General features: G+C 35.6%; 1 protein-coding gene across 3 annotated transcripts in view; it reads right to left on the bottom strand.

The window, feature by feature from the left end:
• The window catches only part of LCLAT1 (lysocardiolipin acyltransferase 1), a 188386-nt gene that overhangs the window by 98067 nt on the left and 71443 nt on the right, over positions 1–18876 (bottom strand). For 2 of the 3 annotated variants that reach the window (XM_043917508.1, XM_043917507.1), the window contains 2 exons: positions 17595–17763; positions 10479–10677 (listed from right to left, as the gene is read on the bottom strand). In XM_043917508.1, the coding sequence (XP_043773443.1) occupies positions 10479–10677; positions 17595–17759 (364 nt within the window). In that variant the 5' untranslated portion in view covers positions 17760–17763. The remainder of the gene's footprint in view (positions 1–10478; positions 10678–17594; positions 17764–18876) is intronic. The other variant, XM_043917509.1, reaches the window with a different exon arrangement.

Genomic DNA, 18876 nt, shown 5'->3' with positions numbered 1-18876 from the left:
TTTCTTGTTATTGCATCTATTACATGTATTGAGATGATCAGATAATTTTTATCCTTTCTTTTGCCACTGTGGTATATCTCATTGATTGATTTGCAGATGTCAAATCAGTTTTGCATCCCTAGGATAAATCTCACTTGATCATAATGCATTATCCTTTTAGTGTATTGTTGAATTTGGTTTGCTAATATTTTGTCCAGGAATTTTACATCTATGTTCATTGGGGATACTGGCCTATAATTTTCTTTTGTGGCATCTTTGGTTTTGGTATTGAGGTAATGCTGGCCTCATAAAATGACATGTTCCCTTCTCTTCTAATTTTTTGGAAGAGACTGAGAAGGATTAGCATTACTTTTTAAAAATATTGGGTAGGAATTCACCACTGAAGTCATCTAGACTTCTGTTTGCTGGGCTTTATGATTACTGATTCAGTCTCCTTATTGGTAGTGTCTCTGTTCAGTCTTTCTGTTTCTTTATGATTCAGTCTTACTAAGTCATATGTTTCTAGGAGTCATCCATTTCTTTTAGCTTGTCCAACTTATTGACATATAATAATTATTCATAGCAGTCTCTCATGATTCCTTGTATTTCTGTGGTATCAGTTGTATGTATTCGCTGTCATTTCTGATTTATTTGTGTCTTTTCTTGGTGAGTCTAGCTAAAGCTTTGTCAATTTTTTCTTTTCAAAAGACCAACTTAATTTCACTGATCTTTTTGTTGTCTTTTTAGCCTCTCTTCCATTTCTTTCTTTCCTGCCTTCTAACTTGTCTCATTTCCTTCCTTCTAACTTTGGGCTTCATTTGGTCTTTTTTTTTTTTTCTAATTCCCTGAGGTGTAAGGATAGATTTATTGAACTCCCCTCTTAGAGTTACTTTTAATGCATCCCATAAGTTTCGGTGTGTTGTATTTCCACTTGTTTCAAGGTATTTTTTAATTTCTCTTTTGATTTCTTCTTTGACCCATTGGTTGTTCAGCAATACGTTATTTAATTTCCACATATAAGAAAATAACTGGAAAATTCAAATAATTTATTTCTAGTTTCATAACACTATGATTAAAGAAGTTTCCTTGAAGTGATTTCAATCTTCTTAAATGTAATAAAACTTGTTTTGCAGCCTAACATGTGATCTATTGTGGAGAATATTCCATAGGAAAATGAAAGAAGTGTGTATTTCATTGCTTTTGCATGGTGTGTGTATGTGAAAGTCGCTCAGTCGTGTCCAACTCTTTGTGACCCATGGACTGCACAGTCCATGGAATTTGGAATGTTTTATATATGTCTATTAAATTATATTAGACCAATTGGACTTAACGGCCAGTGTTTCCTTATTAATTTTGTCTGGATGACCATCCATTGATGAAAGTCCTCTACTATTAATGTACTGCTATTTCTCACTTAGGTCTCTTAATATCTTTTTATACATTTAGGTGTTCCTATGTTGGATCCATAAATATTTACATATGTTATATCCTGTTGTTGGGCTGACCTCTTCATCATTATATAATGAGCCTGTCTTTTATCAAAGACTGTCTTAAAGTCTATTTTGTCTGATAGGAAACACAGCTAACTCAGCTTTTTTTTTATTCCTATTTGCACGGAATATCTTTTAATTACTGATAGCTATGTACTTACTGCCATTTGGTTGCTTTGTGGCTGTTTTAGAATTCTTCTGTTCCTTTCTTACTCTCTTGCTCTATTCCTTTATGATTTTCAGTAGTGGTGGGCTTAGATTCCTTATTCTCAATCATTTGTGCATCCACTATAGATTTTTGCTTTATGGTTACCATGAGACATAAAATAATATTGTTTTAAGTTAACAACAACTTAATTTGGAACACATTCTAAGGCTATACATTTTTACTACTCCATATTTTGTTTCTGAGGTCACAATTTACATCATTTTATCTTCTGTATCCCTTAATTGTTATAGTTACAATTATTGTTAACACTTCTGTCTTAACATTTATTTCAGCTTTAGAAGTGGTTAACTCACAACCCTTACAACATTATTCTAAATTTTACTATATATTTATATTTACCAAGGATATTTATTGTTTCCCAGCACTAATTAGCACCTTTTCTTTTCAGCTTAAAGAAGTTCCTTTAACATTCCTTTGTAAGGCCAGTCTAGAGGTGATGGACTCCTTGAGCTTTTGCTTATCTGGAACCCTTTATCTCTCCTTCAATTCTGAAGGATGACTTTGTCAGATACAGTCTTCTTGAGTGGCAGTTTTTAAATTTCAGCACTTTGAATATAGCATGTCACTCCCTTCTGGTCTGCAAAGATTCTTCTGAAAAATAAGCTGATGATCTTATGGGAATTCCCTTGTACATAACATGTTTTGCACTTGATGCTTTTAAAATTCTCTCCATGTCTTTAGATTTCAACACTTTTTTTTTTTTTTTTTTAATAGTTGGAGGCTAATTACTTCACAACATTTCAGTGGGTTTTGTCATACATTGACATGAATCAGCCATGGAGTTACATGTATTCCCCATCCCAATGCCTCCTCCCACCTCCCTCTCCACCCGATTCCTCTGGGTCTTCCCAGTGCACCAGGCCCGAGCACTTGTCTCATGCATCCCACCTGGGCTGGTGATCTGTTTCACTATAGATAATATACATGCTGTTCTTTTGAAACATCCCACCCTCACCTTCTCCCACAGAGTTCAAAAGTCTGTCCGGTACTTCTGTGTCTCTTTTTCTGTTTTGCATATAGGGTTATCATTACCATCTTTCTAAATTCCGTATATATGTTAGTATGCTGTAATGTTCTTTATCTTTCTGGCTTACTTCACTCTGTATAATGGGCTCCAGTTTCATCCATCTCATTAGAACTGATTCAAATGAATTCTTTTTAACGGCTGAGTAATATTCCATGGTGTATATGTACCACAGCTTCCTTATCCATTCGTCTGCTGATGGGCATCTAGGTTGCTTCCATGTCCTGACTATAATAAACAGTGCTGCGATGAACACTGGGGTGCACGTGTCTCTTTCAGATCTGGTTTCCTCAGTGTGTATGCCCAGGAGTGGGATTGCTGGGTCACATGGCAGTTCTATTTCCAGTTTTTTAAGAAATCTCCACACTGCTTTCCATAGTGGTTGTACTAGTTTGCATTCCCACCAACAGTGTAAGAGGGTTCCCTTTTCTCCACACCCTCTCCAGCATTTATTGCTTGTAGACTTTTGGATAGCAGCCATCCTGACTGGTGTGTAATGGCACCTCACTGTGGTTTTAATTTGCATTTCTCTGATAATGAGTGATGTTGAGCATCTTTTCATGTGTTTGTTAGCCATCTGTATGTCTTCTTTGGAGAAATGTCTGTTTAGTTCTTTGGCCCATTTTTTGATTGGGTCATTTATTTTTCTGGAATTGAGCTTCAGGAGTTGCTTGTATATTTTTGAGATTAATCCTTTGTCTGTTGCTTCGTTTGCTATTATTTTCTCCCAATCTGAGGGCTGTCTTTTCACCTTGCTTATAGTTTCCTTTGTTGTGCAAAAGCTTTTAAGTTTCATTAGGTCCCATTTGTTTATTTTTGCTTTTATTTCCAATATTCTGGGAGGTGGGTCATAGAGGATCTTGCTGTGATTTATGTCGGAGAGTGTTTTGCCTATGTTCTCCTCTAGGAGTTTTATAGTTTCTGGTCTTACATTTAGATCTTTAATCCATTTTGAGTTTATTTTTGTGTATGGTGTTAGAAAGTGTTCTAGTTTCATTTATTTCAACACTTTAATTATGTGTCTTGACATGAGTCTCTTTAAGTTCATCTTCTTTGGAACTGTTTCCTTCCCCAGGCTGGGGCAGTTTTTAGCCACTGTTTCTTCAAATAAGTTTTCTGCCCTTTCCCTTTTCTCTTCTCCTTCTGGGACCCCTATAATGCAAGTGTAAGGCCTCTTGGTATTTCCCATATTTCCCGTAGTAGTAGTGGTAGTAGTGGTGGTAGTGGTGGTAGTGGTAGTAGTAGTAGTAGTAGCAGTAGCAGTAGCAGTAGCAGTAGCAGTAGTAGTAGTAGTAGTAGTAGTGTTAGTTGCTCAGTTGTGTCTGACTCTTTGCAACCACATAAACTGTAGCCTGCTTGGGCTGTCCATGGGAATCTCCAGGGATAATTCCCTTAAGTTATCTTCAATCTTTCATTTTTGCTGTTTGCTGCCTTGATTGGAAAAGTTGTATGGCTCCATCTTCAAGTTCACTGACCTTTTCTACTGCTTTATCTAAACTGTTAAACTCCTATGTTTTCAGTTCGGTTATTGAGTTCTCCAGCACTGTGAGTTCCTTCTTATATCTTCTATCTCTGTTGAACTTCTCATGTATTGTTCTCCTGAGCTCAATGAGCATCTCTAGGACTACTGTTTTGAACGCTTTACCACCAGGTAAGTCACTCCTCTCCAGTTCATTTAGGTCTTTTTCTAAGGTTTTATTTTGTTCTGTCATTTGGAATATATTCCTCTGTCTCTTCATTTTCCTTGACTGTGTTCATTTTTATGCATTAGATAAAACACCTACCTCTCTCAGTCTTGAAGGAGTGTCCTCGTATAGGAGATGAACCTTACCATTCAACCATACTCTAGCTCTTGGTTGTCTCACCTCCTGTGATTGTCCAAGCAGCCTACCTACTTTATTCTTAGTGGCTCCCACTAGTTGAGGACAGATGTGCCAATAGAGAGGATCTCAACACCTTGATTCAGGCCAATTGGAAGTCACACCCTCAGACAGCAGCTTTTAAATTATGCAAACATACTTCTCTTCTTTTAGGAGAAGACTTGGAGATGGGTTTTTCTGCCTGCTCCCTCCACACTGAGCCCTAGAGCAATGGTTAGCTAAGAACTGTTTCTTCTTCGGTTGCTACCATCCCATTGTTCCCACTCCCACCCCGTGAACATAAACCCCTGGTTACAAGAGCCAGAGTCCCAAGGGATGTATTCTCTGGGTAACAGCCATAAAGTCAGAGTGCCAGACAAGTACATAAGCTCCCTTCTCAGAGACACTGGTGACCAGAGGTGGTATGTGAATGATATACCCACCCTCCAAGATTTCTGGAGAGGATTACAGTGTGCCCTTAGATGTGTGTGTTATTAGAACCCTGCCCCTCTGGCTACAGCAAGGAAGACAAGCGAATCTTTCACAGATAAGCCCTCTTTCACAGAAAGACTGACTGCTTTCCATTCAGCTGCCTTTGCACTGGATCCGGGAGTATAGCAACACAAGTATGCAAGAGCCCTTTAAAAATTATTTTGCTATCCTATTTTATATAGGATTAGTTTCCTATATATCCTATATGAATCTCACAGGTATAAAACTATTGATTTTCAAAGTTAGGTGTTTTGAAGACTCCTATCTCAGGTGCCAGTGTTAAAACTGGGGAGCTAAATGTGGGGTTCTCCTGAGGGAGAAGCTCAGAGTTGTCAGATTTCTCCTGATTGTGGGTCACCCTGTGTTCTTGGCTGCACCAGCATGGGACAGAGCTTCTGTCAGGCTGAACTGGGAGGTGGGAGAAAATGAGTGTGTCTTGTTTCAAAAAACACAGGTTCTCGTTGTTCTTGACAAATCATGGTATAAATTTTCTTGAATAAATGTATCTTCATTTTCTGTATGCCTTTAGGACTATTTCCAGAGACTTTAAATGACTGCTACTTTTTCAGTTTCACTGGGAAGTGGGTATAGAGAGCTCCTCATGCTGTCAAAAAAGTACCTCTCCAGTCATCTTTTATGCCCAACATTTCTCTTGGGTAATACTTTAAAATATAACCCTTGTAATATTTAAGTTACATTGTTTTGATTGACTCTTTAGAGGCTCCAGTTATATAGATGTTAGAATAACTATGACTGTCTTTCACTTCAACTACTTCCTCTGACATTTTTTTTCTTGTTCCTCCTTTTCATTCTTTTTTTAAAAAAAAATGTTGTTGGGAGTATAGTTTATTTACAAGGTTGTTATTAGTTTCAGGTGTGCAGCAAAGTGATTCAGTTATACACATGTTCATTCTTTTTCAGATTCTTTTCTCATGTAGGTTATCACAAACATGTAGGTTATTAAACAGAGTTCTTTGTGCTAAAGGAGGTCCTTGTTGGTTGTCTTATATAGTTTGTTTATGTTAACCCGAAGCTCCTGATTTATTCTGGCCTGCCGCCCACATTTCCCCTTCGGTAACCATAAGTTTGTTTTTGATATGTTTCTATTATGTAAATAAGTTCATCTTATCTTTTAAAAAAAATTAGGTTCCACATATAACTGATATGACATTTGTATTTCTCTGAAGTAATTCAGAGTACGATAATTTCTGGGCCCATCCATGTTGCTGCAAATGGCATTATTTCATTCTTTTTTACATCTGAGTACTAGTCCATTTTATATACCATTTCTTCTTCATTCATTCTTCTGTTGATGGACATTTAGGTTGCTTCCATGTCTTAGCTATTATATACAGTGCTGCATTGAACAGTGGGGTGCATGTATCTTTTTGTATTATGGTTTTCTCTAGATACATGCCCAGGAGTGGAACTGCTGGATCATATGGTAGTTCAATTTTTAGTTCTTTAAGGACCTCTATACTGTTCTCCATAGTGGTTGTACCAATTTACATTCCCATCAACAGTATAGAAGGGTTCCCTTTTCTCTAGTCTCTTCAGCATTTATTGTTTGTAGAGTTTTTGATGATGGCCATTCTGACAGGTGTCAAGTAATACCTCACTGCAGTTTTGATTTGCATTTCTCTAATAATTAGTGATGCTGAACATCTTTTCACGTGCCTCTTCACCATCTACATGTCTTCTTTGGAGAAATGTCTGTTTAGATTTCTGCCCATTTTTTTTATTGGGTTGTTTTATTTTGACAGGGAGCTACATAAATTGTATATGTTTGAGGTTAATCCCTTGTTGGTGAGTTCCTTTGCAAATATTTTCTCCCATTCTATGGGTTGTCTTTTTGTTTTGTTTATGGGTCCCTTTGCTATGCAAAAAAAGTTTAATGAGGTTTCATTTCTTTTCATTAATAGGAGATGGACTGAAAAAGATACTGCTGCAAGTTATGTCAAAGAGTGTTCTTTCTATATTTTCGTATAAGAATTTTATAGTGTCTGGCCTTACATTTAGGTCTTCGATCCATCTTGAGCTTATTTTTGTGTATGGTGTTAAGAGAATGTTCTAACTTCACTCTTTTACATGTAGCTGTTCCGTTTTCTCAGCACTGATTATCAAAGAGGCTGTCTTTTCTTCATTGTGTAGTCTTATGTCCTTTGTCATTGATTAATTGGCCATAGGTGTGTGGGATTATTTCTAGGCTTTCTATCCTGTTCCACTGATCTACATTTCTGTTTTTGTAGCTTTGCAGTATATTCTGAGGTAAGGGAGCCTGATTCCTCCATCTGTTCTTCTTCAGATTGCTTTGGCTATTCGAGGTCCTGTGTATTTCCATACAAATCTACAACTTTTTTGTTCTAGTTCTGTGATAAATGCCATTGTAATTTCATAGGGACTGCACTGAATCTGTAGATTATTATCTGTAGTCATTTTGACAATATTGATTCTTCCAGTTCAAGAACATGGTATATCTTTCCATCTGTTTGTGTCATCTTTGATTCCTTTCATCAACATCTTGCACTTTTCAGAGTACAAATCCTTTGCCTCATTAAATAGGCCTATTTCTAGGTACTTTATTCTTTCTCATATGATGATAAATGGAATTGTTTCGTTAATTTTTCTTTTCGGTCTTTTGCTGTTGTATGTAGAAATTCAAGAGATTTCTATATATTAACTTTGTACTGCAACCTTACCAAATTCACTGATGAGCTCTAGTGGCTTTCTGATAACATCTTTAGGATTTTTTTCTTTATGTAGTATCATATCATCTGCAAAGAGGGACAGTTTTACTACTTCTTTTCCAGTTCCGATTCCTTTTATTTATTTGACTGTCATGGCTAGGACTTCCAAAACTATGTTGAATAGAAGTGGCAAGAGTATGGGAATTCCATGGAGGTCCAGTGGTTAGGATGCAGCATTTTCAGTGCCAGGTTCAAATCCCTGGACAGGGAACCAAGATCCCACAAGCCACATGGCATGGCCAAAAGAAAGTGGTGAGAGTGGACATTCTTGTTTTCTTCCTGATCTTGAGGACATCCTTCCAGCTTTTCACCACTGAGTCATTTTACTCTATTTCCTCTTGGCTATTTCATAATTCACTATTTCTGATTTTGCTTTTTAATTCTTTTTGTTTTTTTTTGCTTGAATTCAGTTGACATATTTCTTCTAATTTTCTCGTCCATTACTATTCACTGTATTTCTCAAAAGTAGGTTTTTTAAAGTAGTCAAATGCTTATTTAATAATTCATTCAATTTAGAGTGCTGTGTTATGGTGTACACTTTTTGACTTTTTGGTTTTTCAGTTTTCCCCTCTACTTAAGTTTTTTAAAAACCACTTATGGTTATGGAGTTTGGGTGCATAATTTGCATGGAGTGAGCAAAGATTTTTATTTCATGCTTCTCTTTTATTTCAGGTCTTCAATTTCCTTTTCCTTCACTGTCACACTTCTAAGGGAAGTTTACCCCATCTCTATATATCTGATTCTCCCTCAGAAGCAATGCTTCTCTGAGGCATCTTCAGGTCTCACTCTCTTTCTAATCACTTTCCTATATCTTGTGCTATGAGCTACTAGGTCCTGACCCGTGTTCAGTTGGTATTTTGACATTTAGCATTAGATTGGAATCTTTCTGGGGAAGCTTTTGTCTGTGCTTCTTCTAATTTGTCAATGCCTTTACTCTTAAGCCTTTCCTCACTCTTAGAACCCAAAGGTTTGCAATGATGGATGGGAGAACTCTTTTAGACTTTTTATTTCTCTACTTAATACCATACCTTCTAAATGCCTTCTTTGTCTCCTGATCATGTGGAAGAAAAGATGAGTGATATGTGGTTGTATGCCCTCTGCTTGTTGACTGGATGATTTTTTTTTTAATTTTTTTATTTTTTTTAAGGATAAGGAAAATCAGGCAGCTGCCACTGTCCTCCAAAAACCATTCTGGGAAGGCTTTTTATTATGGATTCAATCTATGAAACACAAAGCTGTTTTAATTTTTTCTTTTTCATTTGTATTTTTCTCAATGTAACTTGTTGCTTTCACATACATTTTCAAGCTCATTCACATACTATTAATATTCTGTTAATATATTTATGTAGAATAAGGAATGATAAACAAGACATTATCATTCTTGATGAATGTGGCAGTTTTTAAAACCCTGAAAAATCTTTGACATTTCTGCCATCAAGAGGTGATGTGTATGCTCCCTCCCCTAGACTCTTTGAGGACAGTGACAGCTTCTACCAATAAGGTACTGTGGATAGACTACTATATGAATTTTGGCACTATGTCATAAAATCCCTTGCAGCTTTCTGCTAGTTCTATGGAGATGTTTGCTCGAGGGAAAGTCAGTTGACATTTAATGTATTATTGAACAGAGATGTATTAATATGTCTTTTGTTACCTGAATGTTATTGATTAGAGATGTTTCGATATTTATTTACATAACAAATTGCGAGCCACAGGCATTTAGTTTCTGTGAAAATCTCCAGGTTCAATAATGAGTTAAATAGTCTGGCTATACTGACACTATAATACTGTTATGTGATAAGTATGAAGGCAAGTAAAACACAAACAGGCAATATTTCTTACCAGTCTGTCCTGAGGACAATGCCTGCCCTTTGCTGTCAGAATCCTACACAGTTTCAGTACACTATTGATAGGGACATGGTTTAGAGAGCAAAGAATTCAAATAAAAAATATTACATAGGAAACCAAAGAAGTACAAATGTAATGGATGAGGCTGTCAGGGAGTTTAGTGGGTGCTTCATCCACTCATATGTGAACAACAGGTTTGAATACATTTTCGTCTGCTCCTTACCCCTTCTTCACATTAAGGAGTGAAGGGCAATTAGGCAATGCTGAAAAATCCATAGTCATCCACCACTCAAGGAACACGTTGCATTTCTAACTATGGAAAGTAAACATTTCTAGAATTTTAAAATGATAGATTAGGTAAATTCAGAAAACAATGGCACCTAGTATAATGCTTGGAACCAAAGGGTATTCATTACTATTTATTAGATGAACGTGAGGGAATCAGGTCCTTTCAAGTATCTTATCAGCACAGACCAGTTTCTGGTCTAAATTACCACAAGTATGGCATGAAATAAGAAGTTACTGAACTATTAATTCATATCCTTCAAATTTTTGTCCTTCTGGGACCATATCTACTTCCTTAAGAATAGTTTATTCTCTTTCAACATAAGACATTTCCAAAAAAGAGATTAAAATAATCTATTAGTCCCTAAGGAAAAAGAAAAACTGGTGATTGTTTTTGGCTAGGGAGAGGAAAAAAAATGGAAATGGCTTTAGTACTTAAGTGGAATTCAGTAAGTTACTCTGTAGTTTTTGAGTACATCACATATAAAATAAATGAACAACTTAAAAGAATTTATGTAAACCTACCAAATCCAGGAACACTTTTGAGACTGGCTTTGAGACAAATTTTCTGTAATCTAAGGTAGCTATATCTCATCAGACAATTCCATAGGAACATCCAGTCCATTCTTGTCCGATGATTCATAATAATGACACTTCTTTCTCCAGGAACAAATGCATCACCTGTTATAATCACTTTTACACCAAGCACGGTCTCCAGCAATGCCTACAGAAAAAACCACATAGACATTTAACAAATTAAAGTTATATCATGTCCTATAAATAAACCTGATTTCTAATAAGTCAAAAGCATATTTTCCCCCATTATTCTTGCTTCTATAACAAATTAATCTGGAACAAAGTACTGTTTGTATTTTCAGTTCTATTAATTTAAGCTTCCAGCAGTTCCCTAATTTAAAAATGCTAACTTTCAATGAAATCGTCAAGATAGATTAAGATAAAAAGTGAAAAAGGCATACAACAAGATCTCCACCGTGTAATTTTTTTAAGTCTACAGATATATAAGATTATTACATTTTAAAATAAAAGAATAGTCAAGAAATTTAATGCTGGATATATGACTGAGGGAACAGTCAAAATTTTCATTTTATACCTCTTTGTACTATGGTTTCTTTTAAACAAATACATGTATTTGTTTATTTTTTAAATATATAAGTAACGTATATTAACTAAAGTACTGCAGCCACAGTACTTAAAACAGTGCTTGACATATAGGAGATGCTCAAATATTTGCTGAAGTTACTTAATTAACTTTACTGATGGAGAGACATAAATTATATATGAAATATTTTGAATAAATTATAGACTGAGGTTCTTGAAAGAACAATAATAGATGTTAAGAAGCCCTGATTACTGACTGCAATGCACATTTAAATTTCTGAATAATTTGCAAGTAACAAACTTAGGGACAGAAAACTGGTCCATGGCAGATAAAAGAAAATGTTCTCTTTGGCAATATTAAGAAAACTTTGATCAAAATGTAGCAAATAAACACACTGTGGTATAGTCATACAACAGAATATAATACAACAATGAAAATAAATGAACTATGGGTATCAATAGCAACATGGACAACATACAAGCATAATGTTGAGAGAAACAAAACAAGGACATAGTGTCCATACATAAAACTTTCTAAAACAAACAGTAACTGATATTCTTGGGGTAAACATGCTTGCGTGCTCAGTTCATGCTCAGTTGTGTCCAACTCTGCGACCCCATGGACTGCAGCCCACTGGGCTCCTCTGTCCCTGGGATGTTCCAGGCAAGATACTGGAGTGGGCTGCCATTTCCTTCTCTAGGGGATCTTCCTGACCCAGGGATTGAACCTGTGATTCCTGCAATGGTGGGCAGATTCTTTTACCACTGAGCTACCAGGGAAGCCCAGCGGTAAATATACAGGTGGCAAAATTAAAAAGAAAAGCAACAAAATAACTGTAAGTCAGGATATTCCTTCTGTTGAAAAGGGTTTTGTGACTGAGAAGGTAGGTGGTTTGCTGGCAATTTTCTATTTCCTGACCTGGCTGATATTTATACTTTAATAAAATTATTAAAGTGCTTTCATGTTTTGTTAATTTTTCAGTATATTTCCAAAAAGAGCTTTTTTAAAAAATACATACAAAAGAACAATAGGACTTCAAATAGGACCAAGAAAAAAACAGGTTAAGAGGAATATAAGCTAAAAAATAAAAGATTAGATACATTTATTATTATGTCCAAAGTATTACAGAGTCAGAGTGTTAAGATGTAAAACATGATCATTTAGACTAAAGTAGCTAGAAAAATGCCTGTATTTTTTGTTAAATTTTCTAAAGCGTCCATAACCACTCAAATAATTATAACCCCCTCCCCCCCAAAGTTTGGAAAGTTAAATTCCAATGTAGAAGAGACTTCAGGATGGAGAGGATCAGGAAGGAGTCCTCTAGACTTGGACCCACAGCAAGAAATATCCATTTTCCACTTACAGGCGTAAAGGGCTGTCAACTACCAAAATGAAATCACTGAATTATATGTCTTGGCCCAGGTGATGTGTATGAAGTCACCATCCAAGGTTAATTTGGACTGGCTCCACTCTGCATTCCAAATACGATATATAATTTTCAGAGTATGCAAATAACTAAAATACAGGAACACTTCCTTTAAGAGTCAGAAGAGGAAGCTGACTACTAAATGTGTATCATACTATGTGTGTGTATGCTCAGTCACTCAGTCATGTCCAATTCTTCGGGACCCCCATGGAGAATCATTGGATTCTCCATTGGATTCTCCACTGGATTCTTTACAACTGCTCCACCTGGGACAGCCCATGTTGTACTATAGAAAAGGGTTGAAAATCTTAAGCCTATAAATCCCAAATATCAACTCTAGCCTTACATGTAAAATTTCTAATATGTGTTTCCTATGAATCCCAAAACAATCTTTAGCTTTTCATTGTAGTAAATGTCAAAAGTAAAAAATCCCAGACTGTTTGTTGAGGAGCATATCATGAAGTATTCTCTTTCCTGCCATCCAGCACTCTCTCAGAATGTGCTTGAGAGTTATAATATATAACCTTCTGGACAACCTAGAGCTCTAGTTCACATTAATCATTTTTAATACCAGAAAAGACATATCTAGTCAACATTATTTACAGCTCCTGCAAAAGCAGAATAACAAATACACTACACAGAGACAAAGTTCTAATACTTATAAAGAATTCCAGAACTCAAATAATACAGATCAAAAACTGTTAAAAAAGACACTATTCTTATATTTGTTCTCTTTCTAGTATAGAAGATAAGTTTCAGCAGTAAGAACCTAATCTTATAAAATTTTATAATGCTTTATGTCTGAACTAAGAGTGGTAATAATTCTCAGGACTTTAATTGGTCAAAGATCTCACCTAGAACTAGAAATGTATGAGGAATTACTGAGAATCTTTTATATACCACTGTTTACTACCTCCAAGTGTCCCACTGTGTGTGAAAACAAAGATGAGGGGTTCTCCTCATGGTCACAGAGAATCAGTTTTGCCATGATGCCCCATGCTCCTATCAAGTCCAGTGGATCTTTACTTAGTCTGATGTAAGAAAGACCTGTGACATTCCTCATCTCCAAGTCTGCCTTGGCTTTGACCCAGGTCCTCAAATCATTAGGTATTTAAGGATGCACAATCCCAAGTCACTCAAAGACCGAGACCCTCTTTTTTAAGAGCAGCAGTCTAGACAGAAATTATATTCAGTCATCTATGTTTGCTGAACACCTGTTGTGTTCTAGAACAGGAATGGAATCAGCAAGCTGTGGGAAGAGACATGTGTCCTAGATGGCGAGTTAGAAAATGACCACTAAATTCCTAAGACATGATTTACAGTGAAAGGACAGAACTCCAAGTAGTTCTCATAATCTTGGTAATTAGCTAACATTCAGACAGTTGGAAAGACTCAGAATTTTGAGAAGGAAAAATTGCTCTGGGCACAAAGTTTGACCTGACAGTATTGATTATGTTGAACAGAACCACCCAAAAATGAAATGAACGAAGACATGTACTTCTGATTACAAAAATATTTTAAAGGAGAATGAATGGTTACTTTGCAAACTTCAAGTACTTTGCAGACTTTGGGAAAGGATTCTTGGACACACAGGTAAGTTAGACTAGGTGACCTCTAAGTCTCATCTAATTCTAAAATTCTAGATGATTTTATTGTGAAACCTCATTTAACAGAAAATGTGCCAGTTAAAAAATAGTAAGATAAGAAAAATCTTGCCAATGAAGTCATTTTAATGAATAAGCAAAACTTACAAAAGATTATACAAAAGAATAATTTGTGATTATTTCTATGAAACAATAATTAGTCTAAATGCATTTATCCTAATTTATTTTTAGTGAAAAATGATTTTTAACTGTTTGAGAGTATTTCAAATAAAATACACCTATAGGGGAGACAAAACTAAAATTCCTTCTGAATAAAAAGTGATCTATTGTACTATTTGCTTCAAAGTAGAAATTGCATTAGCACTTTGCAAAAGTATGAAATAAAAAATCATAAAGACACCATGACAGTTTTCCTTCATTTAACAGAGACATTCACTTTCTCAAAAATCAGAACATGATTTTCTGTAACCTAGCTACAAGGGATTCAACTTCTATAGATTTCTAACTGAAGACTCTACTCGATATGCCATCACCAGCGAGCAAGTCAGTGAGTGAAACAGTTGGGTAACAGAAGTTTTTACAAATATATACCAATTTGACACTACCATGGGGGTTGAATCTTGTCTCTATAAGTTCTCAAGACAGGTAATAAGGCAACAGTCAGGAATAGCTGAAATTACCCTTGAAAATCTCAAACAAAAGTACCTACGAAAGACTAGCACACATCAGTAAGTACAGCTTAGCCGGTTCTTCTAAATGTTGGACCAGATTTCTCCAACCCACCATCAGATGAAATTATTGGTTTGCATGCAGTTTTAAACACAAGAATCATATTTAGCACCAGACCACTCAGATTTCAAACATTCATTCTTATCTTTCCCCTCATCCATTCTAGGGCATAGAATTGAGGTTGTAAAAGGTAAATAGATATGACATAATTCTGCTGTAACAATATCAGTTGCTATTGGCTGTAATAGCAGTGGTAGCAGCTATGGCAAAATCTGTCCATTAATTTGTCCAATAAAATCCGGCATTTCTTCCAAAGTAATAGATTTGTACATGGCCATCCAGAAAACAAAAGACTATATTTCTGACACTTCCCAGATTCTGTAAGAGCTTTTAGCTATTCTTAACCTATGTGGTGAGCAAGAGAGATTATATACAACTTGTAATTCACTGGTATAAATGCAAAGCTATTGCTCTGGACTTCCTTCCCTCCTCACTCCCTGCTGAGCAGGACAAAGAAGGGGGCAGTGAACAGTCTTAACCATACAGAAGAACATGCTATGGCAGGCTGTATGGAAGGAATCTGAGTCCTTGCATAATATCAGGGAGCAGAGCTAACCTGGCAACCAGGACTTGAAGGTGAAGGTTTTGCCTTATTCAAGCTATTCTGAATTCTTTTTGATAATGCAGTTTAGCCTACCCTCTAAAGCTTGTAAAGCAGAAAACATTTACTGCTTACTTTGCAAAGTCTATATTCATTATCTCATCTAGTCATCATAATAACACTCTGTGGTAGGTGGTATTAACTTTTTTCCCCTTAACTGATGAAGGAAGAGACATTTAGAGATGCCAAGTAGCCAAGTTCAAATTACTAGAAAGTTGGAAGGCCAATAGTGAAACCAAATGTCTGCCTCTAATATCTGAATAAGCACTCTGCTTACACTGGCTTTCCAAAGAAATTAGATTGATTAGATACTGGGAAGCATAACAGTTATAATGAGTTACCGATGTAGTAACTTAAGAAAATCTTTGAACTCTTAAGGTTTTGGTAGAGAGATTCAGCCAAAAACATGTGACTTACAATCAAAAGATCATACACTATGGAAAATTTATGACATTAAAGAAAATGAAGTATAGTGGCAACATATGACATCTTAAAAAAATTATTTACCTCTAAATATTTGCTTTAGACTCAATAAGGAATCACAGGCCTTAAATGACACACTAAATGAGATGGACTCAACTGATACTTATTGAACATTCCATCCAAAAATAGCAGAATATACATTTTTCTTAAGAACACATGGCATATTCTCCAGGACTGATCACATGCTGGGCCACAAAGTGAGCTTCAGTAAATTTAAGAAAATGGAAATCATATTAGGCATCTTTTCCAACCACAATACTATAAGAATAGAAATCAACTACAAGAAAAAAAAAAAAAAAAACTGTAAAAAACACAAACATGTAGAGACCTAACAATATGCTAACAACAACAAATGGATTATGGAAGAAATCAAAGAGCAAATCAAAAATACTGACAGACAAATGAAAAAAGCATGATGATCTAAAACCTATGAGATGCAGCAAAAGCAGTTGTAAGAGGGAAGTTTACAGCGTACAATCTCACCTTAGGAAAGAAAAAAATCCCAAACAACCTGATGTTAAACCTAAAGCAACTAGAGAAAGAAGAACAAAGAAAACCCAAATCAGTAGAAGGAAAGAAATCACAAAGATCAGAGCAAAAATAAATAGAGATGAAGAAAACAATAGATCAATGAAACTAAAAACTGGTTCTTTGAAAAGATAAACAAAACTGATAAACCTTTAGCCAGTCTCATGAAGAAGAACGGGGGAGAGGATACAAACTACTAAAATTAGAAATGAAAAAGAAGTTACAATGGACACCACAGAAATCAAAGCATCACAGGACACTGCTATAAGCAACTATATGCCAATAAAATGGACAACCTGGAAGAAATGGACAAATTCTTAGAAAGGAACAATCTCCCAAAACTGAAACAGTAAGAAATAGAAAATACGAACTGACCAATCACAAGTAATGAAACAATGCTATCTGCAACAACATAGATGGACCTGGAAATCATCATACTAAGTGAAGTAAGTCAGACAAATATCGTATGATATTGCTTATATGCAGAACCTTGAAAAAAAAAAAAAAAGATACAAATGAACTTTTCCAGAAACACACTCACAAACTAGAAAACAAACATCGCTACTAAAGGGGGAAGTTGGGAGGAGGGATAAACTGGGAGTTTGGGATTGACAGTTACACACTACTATATTTAAAACAGATAACCAACAAGGACCCACTGTATAACACAGGGTACTCTGTTCAATATTCTGTAATAAATGGGAAAAAAATCTGAAAAAGGATACATGTATATAGACAAACATGAGAAATAAAAAATAAAATGCAATATAAAACTAACAATGTAAAAATTCTTTAGTCTGCATCTTCAGATTTATGCATTTTACTAAAGCACACCTCACTAAAGGAAAATAAATTCGTGAGGAATATGGAAGAAACTGTTTTAGAATATAGTCCTTAAATAGATATTCTATTTCAAACACATTATTTCATTTCCTAGCATTTAAAGATGAAAAAAACAAAAACTAATGTGCCTCTTATGTAATAGAAATATGTTTCTCATAATATTTAACTAAATCTGACTCACAAAATACAAATCAATAGGATAGGCTACTTTGGTACGATCTCTTTCTCTGTTATATGTGTAACTTACCACAGGTAGCGTGAGCCAGGTTGCCACAATCCGGTTGTTGATCCAGCGATACCAAGATGGGCTTATAAACATTAAAGGTAAAAAGGGACCCAGCATGAAAATGCTTCCAAAAAAGCTTCCACAAAACAGACTGAGTATAAAGTATATCCCTCTCCATGACACCATGATTCTGAAAGACACACACAAAAAATCAATATATTTTATTACTACAACTGCCCAAATTCAATTTCAGATGATACATTTAATGATCTTTAATTATAGGGCTACATAATAGGCTCTGATAAAGAATATGAGTTTGAATGCCCTCTTACATGTCCTACAGGTGTAACAAGTTGTCAGTACATTAGAAATGGATGCTCTCCAGAAAAACAGACCTATGGATCAATGAATAAAGAGCAGAAATAAACCCACACAGCTATAGCCAATTAATCTTTGACAGGAATTCCCTAGGTGGTTAGAAATCTGTACCTCTATTGCAGGGGGCACGGGTTGGATCCCTGGTTGGAGAACTAAGATTCCGCATGCTGTGTGGCAAGGCCAAAGGGGGAAACAAAAAAAAGCCTTTGACAAAGGAGGCAAGGATATGTATAATGGAGAAAAGTTAGTCTCTTCACCAAGTGGTATTGTGAAAACTAGACAGCCACATGTTAATTGATGAATTTAGAACATACCCTCAACACCATACACAAAAATAAACTCAAAATGACTTACATATTAAGACACGACACCATAAAACTCTGAGAAGAGAACACAGGCAATACATTCTATAACTTAGCAATGTTTTCTTAGGTCAATCAATCTCCCATGGCAAAAGCAAAATTAAATAGGAACCAATCAAATTCACAAGTTTTTGCACCACAAAGGAAAGCATAAACAAAATGAAAAAACCTACGAAATGGGAGAAAATATTTGCCAACAATGTGACCGACAAGGCCTTCATTACCAAAGTGTACAAACAGCTCATACAACTCAGTAACAAAAACACAACCCAATTTAAAAAATGGGTTGAAGACTTAAATAAACATTTCTCCAAAGAAGACATACAGATGCTCAAAAGGCACATGAAAAGATGCTCAACACTGCTAATTATTAGAGAAACACAAATCAAAACTACAGTGAGGTACCACCTCACACCAGTCAGAATGGCCATCATCAAAAAGTCGACAAGTAACATGCTGGAGAGGGTATAGAGGAAAGGGAACCTTCCTACAGTGTTGGTGGGAATGTAAACTGGTGCAGGTATTATAGAAAACAATATGAAGCCTCCCTGCGCCCTTTTTTG

This window comes from Cervus elaphus, chromosome 11 (assembly GCF_910594005.1).
Source record: "Cervus elaphus chromosome 11, mCerEla1.1, whole genome shotgun sequence".
In the NCBI taxonomy this organism is placed as follows: domain Eukaryota; kingdom Metazoa; phylum Chordata; class Mammalia; order Artiodactyla; family Cervidae; genus Cervus; species Cervus elaphus.
This window is presented reverse-complemented; position numbering and strand designations above follow the sequence as displayed.